Here is a 10438-nt window from a genome sequence, read left to right as displayed (position 1 = left end):
TCCTGCGCACACCCCAGTCCCACCCTCCCACCCCGCCCCCAGTCTCTGCTCACCACCCCAGGTCCTCACCACTCTGTTTTTCCGCTTACATTCCACTTCCGTCTGCCCGGGAAGCTGAAAGGGAGAGTCTCCCCCACTGAGGCAAGAAGAAAGCCGGGGTGGGGGAGAGGACGTGAGAGAGATAAGGGCAGGGTGGTGCTCCAGGAGGACGGGAAGGCCCCGGGAGCCTCTTCTTCGGGCTGGAGGAAGCGGAAGCGGGTTTCCGGTGCGTGGGGGTGTATACACCTGGGAGACCAGGAGCCTCTGGTCCAGGTGGGGCTCCCCATCAAGATCTGGGGAGGCCGCAGAGTGCGGCCACTCAAGGCTACAGCATGGCCCAGTCCAGGCCTATTTCACCCAACCCCGGCAGGGACCCCCCAGTTCTGCCCCGGGCTCCTCACAGACCCGGGATTCCAAAGAGAGCCTCATTTCAGCCTTTTATTCTATTTGTCCATCAAATCTCTTTGTCCATGATAGTCAGATTGGGGTCCCCTCCCGGGCAGCCCCCTGAATATTTTACAAAACGGTTCCCTGCCCAACCCTGGTATGTCTAGCAGCCCTCACCCACCCCCCACACCGGAACCCTCCCCATGCACAGTGCTCCTCGAGACCCGTCCAGCTCTCCTTCGCCCCGGCTCGTGGGGGAGGTGGAAGCGGGGGCGTCAGTTCTCAGGGGCCGAGGACTCCGGGCCGCCCCCGCCGGCCGCCCTCTGCAGCATGTCCAGGGCCTCCCAGAAGAAATCCTTCTGGGCCGCCAGCAGCGGCATCCAGCCCACGATCTCCTTCATCTTCTCCATGCGGTCTTGCAGCGTCGGGCAGCTGTGGATCTGGCTGAGGTATTCCTCGCAGGCCCGGGCGGTGCCCCCGGGGTCCTGGGGCACTCCAGTGCCAAGGCTGTGCTCGGGGGTCCCTACCACCCTGCTGGCTGGCAGGTCCCGATAGGTGAGATGGTGCTCGATGTCGTGGCTGGACAGCAAGTAGAGGCAGTCACGGCTGGAGCAGAGGGCGCAGGCGCAGAAGGGGACCTTGGGGGACAGAAGGGGCTGGCTGAGGGGGGTTGTCCCAGGAAGCCCCACTGTGTTGGCCTGGAGTCAGCAGGTCACAGGTCAGGCGGGGCCACGGGGTTGGCTGGGGGGGGCGTGGAGAAGCGGGGCCCGAGGGCCAGTCGCAGTCCTGCGGGCTGCCTGGCCCCATGGCACCTCCTGCCCACTCGCCTGGCCCTGCGCTGACCTTCACTTGGAGCTTGACGAACGACGCGCTGCCCTTGGGCCAGCCCGGCAGGCGGCCGCCGGCCCCGCAGCCACAGCCCAGCAGCTCCTTGCTGAAGTCTGAGCCGTGGCTCAGCACCAGCGAGTTGTTGAGGCCACACCACAGGGCGATGGGGCGCTGCAGATAATGGACCTGGGGACACAGGGCCCGGTCCCTCAGCGGAGGATGCCAAGGGACGGAGGCCCGGCTCACGACAGACTCTAGGGCAGACCAGGGGCTCATCCTAATCTCCGCCCCCTGCCCCTCCTCCTCTTCCTCCTCCAGGAAGTCTGCCCTGATTGCTGAGTGCAGCTCAGACTCCCCGTGGCTGAGCACCTGCGGCTTTCCCTTCTTTGCAGCCATCCTGCTACTTGCTGACCTCGCTGTTCGGGCTCAGCGCTCCCTCTTCCCAAAGCTTCTGGCCTCCCTCGGCCCTGTGCAATTCAAGGTGAGTCCCAGGAATGGCATCCTGTCTTTCCTCACAGTGGTTTTCAACTTTTTTTTGCTTTTTGAGTCATACCCGGTGATGCATGGGGGTTACTTCTGGCTCTACACTCGGGAATAACTCCTGGCGGTGCTCAGGGGACCATATGGGATGCTGGGATTTGAACCCGGGTCAGCCGCGTGCAAGGCAAATGCCCTACCCGCTGTGCTATCGCTCCAGCCCCAGTGGTTTTCAACATTGCTACACCTGCAGACTGCCCGGCCCATCGCCAAGAGCCTCTGCTCTAGGATGTACACTCGGCCGTACGTTACCCTACAAGATACCCAACCGGGGGCAGGAGAGATGGTACAGGGCTGAATGAAGGCACCTGAGGCTGTGCCTGTGGTCAGTCGAGCTTTGACCTGCCAAATCCCACAGGATCTCTGGGAGTGATCCACAAGGAGGGAGTGAAGAGTAAGCCCTGAATATGCCGGGTGGTCCCCAAAATGGTGACCCCTGAGAGACTTACAGTGGGCAGGGTACTTGCCTTGCATGAGGCCCACCTGGGGTTCGATCCCTGGCACCCCATAGGGTCTCTGAGACCTGCCATGAGTGATTTCTGAGTGTAGAACCCTGAACATCACCAGTTGTGGCACAAAGCAAAAATGGCAACCCTATTCGGAAAATACATGTCACGAGGCTCTGCCCTGGGCAGTGTGAGGGAGGAAAGGTCCCTTCCCCATCACCAATGCCCGTCTCTCCTGAACTTTCTTTTGATAGGGTGTCTCTCCCTGCTACGCTACTGACATATCTTATCCAAAGAACACCTGATGCTCTGGCCGCCGGGTCCTCAGGCCCTCCTGGCGCTCACTCTGCTTTCCTTTTGCAGCCAAAGCTAAGGAGAGACGCCATCATGACACAAGAAAGCAAAATGAACTTAGAAGTGACTGAGTGGCCCATCTGTTTTGCTGGATATTCTTTTATTGTGGGGAGCGCCCTGTTCTGCAATGCTCAGGGGCTACTCCTGGCTCTGCACTCAGAAATTACCTGTGGTAGTGCTCGGGGGAACCATATGAGATGCCAGGAATAAACTCAAAACTTGGCTGCGTACAAGACAAGATACTACCCAACTTTACTACCCAACCCCCTTGGTGGATTTTTTTTTTTTTGCTTTTTGGGTCACACCTGGCGATGCACAGGGGTCACTCCTGGCTCTGCACTCAGGAATTACTGGCGGTGCTCAGGGGACCATATGGGATGCTGGGAACTGAACCCGGGTTGGTCGCGTGCAAGGAAAACGCCCTCCCCGCTGTGCTATCTCTCCAGCTCTTGTTGGATATTCTTATATCCACATGTATATTTTTCAACAAAAACTGTCATGGGGCTGAAGTGATAAAATAGTGAGGAGGGTGTTTGCCTTGTATGCAGCCAACTGGGGTTCAATTCCTGGCACCCCATATGGTCCCTTGAGACTGCCAGAGTGCCTCCTGAGCCAGAAATAACACAGAAGCATCTCCAGGTGGTGTGGCCCGCCAGGAAAACAAAGAGATCTGAGCACTGCTGAATGTGCCCCCACAACACACACAACCCAAAACTACCAAAAAATAGGTCTTTAATATTTCCAGGAAGGAGCCCCAAACAGAATCACTGCGTGTGACCCCAAAATGGGTGTAATACTAAAACTGGGTGTGGCACTTGTGACACTGGGTGTGGCACACATTAAAAAAAAGCCACTAAAAAAGTGGAAGCATACTGTGTAACCAAATGTTTATTTTCTCTTGATGGGGCTGGTGAGACAGTAGCGGGTAAGGCGCTGGCCTTGTCACCCCTGAAAACTGGGGTTCAAACCCGGCGTCCCGTATAGTCCCCCAAGCACCATCAGGACTCCTGATTGCAGAGCCAGGAGTCACCCCTGAGCATTGCAGGGTGTGACCCCAGAAGTAAAAAACAAAAAACAAACACCAGATCTTTATTTTCTCTTTCAAATGTCTCTTGAGGCTTTGGGTGACAGCTCACAGGACCTCTGTGAAAAGCCCCTGGCTTCTGGCTTTAGCTTCTAACGGGGTAGGGGGCTGCCTTGTTTTCCGACTCGCCTTCATGCTCCTGACCACGTGTGACCACTGCGCAGGGCAGCTCCCTGACCTTCCCATCTAGGTCTACCTTGGTGCTGTACTGATGTCTAGAGTTCCGTTTCAGGGGCTGGAGCGATAGCACAACGGGTAGGGCGTTTGCGTTGCACGCGGCCGACCCCGGGTTCTAATCCCAGCATCCCATATGATCCCCTGAGCACTGCCAGGGGTGATTCCTGAGTGAAGAGCCAGGAGTAACCCCTGTGCATTGCCGGGTGTGACCCAAAAACCAAAAAATAAAATAAAATAGAGTTCCGTTTCAGTGGCCTGGTCTCAAGCTCCTGAGCCTGTGCTCTCACCGGTGGCAGTGGCTGCTGTCCCCGCTGTCCACAAGGGTTTCTGGTCAGCGTCACCACCGTCCTACCCACCATGCTCACTGCCAATCCACTTCCAGAGTCTGTTCGTTTTCTCAGCAAACCTCTTACGTGTCCATTCCTTTCCTTCCTGGCAGCCACAATGCCAGCCCCTGGCCTGGTCTTCAGTGACACCATTACTCACCAGCCTCCTGGGGCTCTTAGAGGGTCTTCCTGGGTGTGACTGCGGGACCAGGGCCACTCACCTGAGGGGGCTGCCCTCCCCTGCTCCGGAAACTGTGAGTGCTCACTCCCACATGCTGTTCCCTCCTGGGGGCTTGTCTCCCGCCCAGAATGGGCACCCTGGGTCACTGTCCACATTACCCAGCAGGCCTCTCTCTCTGCTCGCGTCTGTCCCTTTCCCACTTCTGCCCCGTCATCCCCGCCTCCCCGCCCACTGCATTCCTATAGCGAGACACCAGGTCTACACACAAGGGACTTACTAATACCACCTCTGGGAAACACACAGGCATTACCCAGGGCTCAGCTCAGGGGAGAGAGGGGGTGTGGAGGGAGGGCGAGAGATAGAGGGGGAGAGAGAGAGAGGGAGAGGGGGAGGGAGAGGAGGAAGAAGGGAGAAAGGGAGACAGAGAAGGAGAGAGGGAGGGAGGGAGAGATGGAGGGAAGAAGGGACAGAGGAAGATAGAGGGAGGGAGGGAGAAAGGGAGATAGAGGTGGAGAGAGAGAGAGGGGGGGGAGAGAGAGACAGAGAGAGTGGGAGAGAGAAAGAGAGACAGAGACAGAGAGGGAGAGAGTGCTGGACTCTGACCCTGCCGAGCAGGAAGGGAACGGCTGGGCAGTAATCAAACCTGTGTGGGCTCTCCTCGGTCCATCTTGTCGCCTGTCCCCAGCTGTCCATACCTATTATTTCCCTGCATAAAGATTCGGCCAAATTCATCCACCAGGCCGAGGTGATTGTAGCCAAGTGAGCAGAATAGAACCTGGGTGAGACAAAGGGGGGTGTGGACACGCAGTCCCCCCAGGAGCTCGGCGCTCCCAAGTCTCCCAGCTGCTCCTCAGCCCCCCTGAGCCCTCTCCGGAGCCCCTTCCCCTGAGAGCCTGCCCCTCCCCGCTCTCTCCCCTCTGCTCCCCTCTCTGGCCTGCCCGCGCTCCCCAACCTACCTTGGCGGGCAGTGAGAGGGCAAGTGGCATCTGCTGGTCCAGGGGATCAAAGGCTTGAAGGGTCCCAAAGAGATCACGATACACCCCTGGGGTATGCACCTCAAAATACACTCCCCCCTGGTCTGGGGGGTCGGGAGCCCTCAGTTCAGCAGCTGTGGGCACCCATTCCCTAGGGAGCAGGCCCTACCCAGGAGCCACGCGGCAGGATGGCAGGGGTGAGGGTGTCTCCCACCCACGTGAGGCGAAGCACCGGCTCCAGCGTGCGGGACGCTCGGATGCCCTACGGGGTGAGCGGGAGCGGTGCGGGGGCAGCTCTCTTACCCGTGATGTACAGGGTGCTGCTCTGGTTGGAGGCCATGCGGGCCACGCGGAGGTGCGGGAGGCAGCGCGACACCTTCCTCAGCGCCAGCTGCACCGTGTAGGAGCGGGGCTGGTCCAGCTGCGTCTCATTCACCACCAGAGAGTAGATCTTCCCTTCCTCTGGGGGCGGGGGCAGACACAGTGATGGGGCTGCGGGGACTCCAACTGTGACGTTTACTGGCCTAGAAAATCTCTAAGCTTGGGGACCAGAGAAACAGTACCGTGGGGAGGACGCTGGCTGACTTGTAGGAGGCCGACACAGGTTCGATCCCCGCCACCACACACCGCCCCCCGAACCCTGTCAGAGATGATCCCTGAGTGCGGAGCTAGAAGTCAGCCCTGAACACCGCTGGGTGTGCTCCCAAAACAAGAGACAAAAACAAGAAATACCCTAAGCCATATGAGACAAAAACTACTGTCCTGGAGTGCAAGAAGCAGAAGCCAAGGTCTCCCGACTCTAGCCCCTGACCTCTGAGACTAAATCTGGGCCAGAGAGGAAAGCTAGCAATGCAGGCTCAGCGGAATCGAATGGGTCTGTTGGGAATGGGGGTGTCTGAGGAGTCAGGGCCCCTGGAAGCCCAGGAGGTGGGCTGGGGAGGTAGTCCGGTGGGTAGAGCATTTGCCTTGCAAACGGTCCTGAGCCCCGCCAGGTGTGATCCCCAAGTGCAGAGCCAGGGGTAAGCATCACCAGGTGTGCCTCCCCACCACCACCAACAAAGAGCAGGTCTCAAACTAGTGCATGTGGCCAAAGGGGATGCCCAAGAAAGCGGAGGGGCAGACTGAAAGGCTGGGGAGATTTGAACTTGAAAAGCAGGCAAGGGCCGGGGTAACAGTGCAGTTGATGACCCCAATTCAATCCCTAGCACCCCCTATGGTTCCGCAAGCATTGCCAGGAGTGATCCCTGAGCACAGAGCCAAGCATACACCCTGAGCACAGCTGGGTGTGGCCCAAAGACAAAAACAAACAAAAGTCAGGCATTGGGGCTGGAGACAGCACAGCGGGTAGGGCGTTTGCCTTGCACGCGGCCAACCCAGGTTTGATTCCCAGCATCCCATATGGTTCCCTGAGCACCGCCAGGAGTAATTCCTGAGTGCAGAGCCAGTAGGAACCCCTGAGCATCGCCGGGTGTGACCCAAAAAACAAAAAACAAAAAGTCAGGCATTCGTTAGCTCAGCAGCTTTCAGATCATCTTTCACCCTTTAATTTGGGGGGAGGTGGCCACATCTGGTGGTGCTCAGGGGACCCTACCTGTGGTGCTGTGGTGGCAGGCTTGAAGCCAAGGCCTCTTGCACGCAAAGCACCTGCCTGGCCCTTTAAGCCTCCTTCCCAGCCTAGGCCCTTCATTAACTGAAATATGCAGTGCCCCAGGCTAGTTACTGGTTTGGGAAAGTGATGAGGTGGCCCTGGGCTGTTCCCCCATCCCCCCAGGCAGGTACCAGGCAGCAATTTGCAAACCACAGTCCCTGGCCCACCTGTGAGGAGCAGCAGCGCCCGCTGTGCCTCCTGGCCCACCAGCACAATCTGCTTAAAGCTCATGGAGTGGTGGAAGGTCATTTTGAAGACCCGCTGGCCGCTGGACTGCAGATAGACCTCCACGCAGTCACACGCTCGGCTGCCAGTCGTGCCCAGCACGCCTGGCTGCTCCCGAGTGGCCAATACATAGAGGTATTTCCGATAAACGGTGTCACATCTTGGGTCCGAGGCAAACTGGGAAGAGAGGAAGGTGGCAGGGTTGAAGGGGCGGTTGGGGCTGGGGACACTGGAGCAGCGGAAGTTGAGAGTCCTGGGCCTGGGGCTGAGAAATAACTTGTCTCCTGGGCCACAGACTACAGGGGGCGAAGCCCTTGCTTGCACGTGGCTCAGACTGGTTCGGTGCCTGGCACCACATGTGGTCCCCTGAGCACTGCTAAGGGTCACTCCTGAGCACAGAGCCAGGAATAGCCTTGGAGCACTGCTGGGTGAGGCCCATCAACCAACACTCCCCCATCCCCACCCCACCCCAAGAAAGCAGCATTGTTGGATGAGGGCTGGAGAGACAGCACAGAGGTTAAGACACTTGCCTTTGCATGTACATAGTGGCTGACCCGGGTCCAATCCCCAGCACTGTGTCAGGTTCTCTGAGCCCTACTGGGAGTGACCCCAGGCACAGAGCCAGGAGTAGCCCCGAAGCACCACTGGGTAGGCCCCTGAGACAAACTAACATCTGGCTCCTGGTGTGGGAAGGCAGGATTTATAAAGGTCTGGGTCCCCAGGGGAGGGGCAGAACCGCAGCGGGCGAGGGTGCTGTCACTCACATCCTTGGCGCCGCGACACAGCACAACGTAGCGGCAGGCTCGTTTCCACTGGATCTGGCCGAGGGTGGAGGAGACCAGGGCATTCTTGAGAAAGAAGAGGGTGCCAGCATAATCGAGAATGAAGACGTGGTCCTTGGTGGGTAAGAAGCGGCGGTAGCCGTGGGCTAGCAGGGGGGCTACGCTCTTGCTCAGACAGCGCCGGCGGCCCCCAAACGCCTGGAAATACAGGCCCTTTGTGTCTGGAGAAGGGAAGGAGATGGAGATTGCAGGGTCCAGTGACACAGCATGGAAATCCGTTTGGACAAACTGGTTCCCCACCATCTGGTAATGGGGGTGGGGGGTCACCCAGTGTACTTGGGAGTCAGTCTGAGGGGACCACGTGGCATCAGGGATCCAACCTGGGGCTCCCGCTTGTAAAGCGAGTGCTCTAGCCCTTTGAGTCACCTCTTCATCCTGGAACTTCACCCTGCCCCTGGCCCAGGACCCGAGAGCAAACCCCTTCCAAAGGACCTACGGGAAGCTTGAAAGGCACCCCAATTCTGTCTGAACACAGGAAAGAGCAGAGGGGTGTTCCGAGAGTGATGGGAAGGACCTCAACCCCACCCCCACTGTGGTGGTTAGACAGGGCTGGGGTTTAGAGCATGTTTTCCAACTGGGGTGCGAGATTGTTCCCCAGAGAATATCGGTTGTCCCGATTGGGGCACATGTTATTGGCATCAAGTGGGTAGAGGCTAGGATACTTCCCACTATCCTCCATCACCCTGATAACCCACCCCCCCCACCGTAAGGAACCATTTGGTCCCAAATGTCACTGGTGCGAAGGCTAAGCAGCCCTGCGTTAGTGGGGCACCAGCTGCAAGAGACTGTGGGGCTTGGGGGTTGCGTGTTTAGCAGGGGGGGGGGGTCTGTCTGACTCCAGTTTCTTCCCGGGGGCAGGGGAGGGGTGTGTGTCAGGGCTGGGGAGGTGTACAGTTTAGGATGGCGGCTCTCTTCCAGGGCCGGAGCCCGGACGCCTGCTCTCGGAGCCGGGGGCTGAGCCTCTGGCAGATCCTCCTCCACACGCCCTCCGTGTCACACACTTCGTGGAAATAGTGGCATGTCTCGCCGAGTGCGACCACGTCTCTGACGGGCAGGAAGGAGATGATGTGCTCCACCTGAGGGGCAGGAGGAAGGACTTGGGGGTCACTGAGGGCCCCCCAATCCCTTCCTCGTGATTTCTATCCCCCTCTTTTTTGAGGGAGCCACACCTGGTGGTGCTCAGGGCTGACTCCTGGCTCGGTACTCGGGTCACATCAGGCAGGCTCAGGGACCATATGGGGTACTTGGGGGTCCTACCTGGGTGAACCGCGTGCAAGGTGAGCACCTCCCAGCGGGACTATCGCTCCCGCCCCTCACCCCTCCCTTTGCCCAGGACTCACCAGCTCAGGGGGGAACAACTGAACCGAAATAGGGTTCCCTCTCCCCCTCTTCTCTTCATTCCCGGGTTCTGGGCCGCAAGAAGGGCAGCTCCGCTTGACCTGCCCAAGGAGAAGGGGTGCACAGGGGTTCCGTGAGGGGGTCTCATGCTCCTCTCTCCTCTCCCTTGACGGTCTTGCTCCCACTACAATCTGGGGGTGGGGTGGGGAGCTCAGAATTCTGACTTGCTCCATGAGATCCGCCCCTCTGCACCTGCCTGCACGGCTCCTCGGCCCATCCTCCCCCAGCTCCCCCCACCCCCCAGCTCGGGCTGCCTCTGTTGCCCTTTCCTTTGCCCCCCTCACCCTGAGCCCCTCTTCTCGTCTGCACAGCGCGGTGAACCTGGGCAGCTTCCGTCTCCGGCTTCTCCTCACCATCCCGCCTGCTCCTGTCCTGTGCCCCTCATGTCTCTGGGCCCCTTGGCCCCTGCACTCAGCTCCCCAGCGCCCGTTCCTGCAGCGTTTCCCACACCATGATCCCAGCTTGGACTTTAGGGGACTTCTTGGGGCCCCTCCCTCATGGAGTCTGGGGCTGACAAGTCTCTCTGTGACCTCACTGTCTGGCCACTGTGACCTATTTTCCCCCCATGCAATTGACCGAAGAAATAAAGGGGGACCTGCAGGGCCCTGGGGGTATTCCCACTGGCAGGGCCTAGTGGCACTAAGCCTGCTGGGTAATAGGGGTAAATTCTTCGCAGCTGGCAGCCCAGGGCCTGTGTGTGTGTGTGTAGGGGGCCTTGCTAATGACCACTGGGCACCGAAGCTTGCACCCCAATGAAGGGGAAACAATTCAGTGCAAACTCCTAAAAAACGCATATTTGCAGGCCTGCTGCCTTCCAGGACAGGAGAAAGCTGTTGCTTAGGCCAAGGGGCAACACAGGCCCGGAAGAAAGGTGGGGGGCAAGTGTAACCGGGCAATCTTCCAGCCTAAGACACTGACCATGCTTGTGGGGGAAGGGTGACATTTCGGACCAGGAGGCGGTGTTGAATCATGCCCCAAGAGACCCCAGGTAA

General features: G+C 58.9%; 1 protein-coding gene across 1 annotated transcript; it reads right to left on the bottom strand.

Annotated features, from left to right (window-relative positions):
* Positions 1 to 675: 675 nt before the first annotated feature.
* Positions 676 to 9899, bottom strand: FBXO24 (F-box protein 24). The gene is given in 11 exon segments (XM_055136594.1): positions 676 to 1064; positions 1270 to 1440; positions 5003 to 5134; positions 5316 to 5437; positions 5637 to 5795; positions 7149 to 7383; positions 7971 to 8209; positions 8941 to 9124; positions 9389 to 9487; positions 9731 to 9868; positions 9870 to 9899. Coding segments are annotated over 11 exon segments (1872 nt in total). The 3' UTR covers positions 676 to 701.
* Positions 9900 to 10438: the final 539 nt, after the last annotated feature.

The sequence above is a fragment of the Sorex araneus genome, chromosome 4, assembly GCF_027595985.1.
Source record: "Sorex araneus isolate mSorAra2 chromosome 4, mSorAra2.pri, whole genome shotgun sequence".
Classification (NCBI taxonomy): Eukaryota; Metazoa; Chordata; class Mammalia; order Eulipotyphla; family Soricidae; genus Sorex; species Sorex araneus.
The sequence above is the reverse complement of the archived record's forward strand: the minus strand, read 5'-3'. Positions and strand labels throughout refer to the sequence as shown.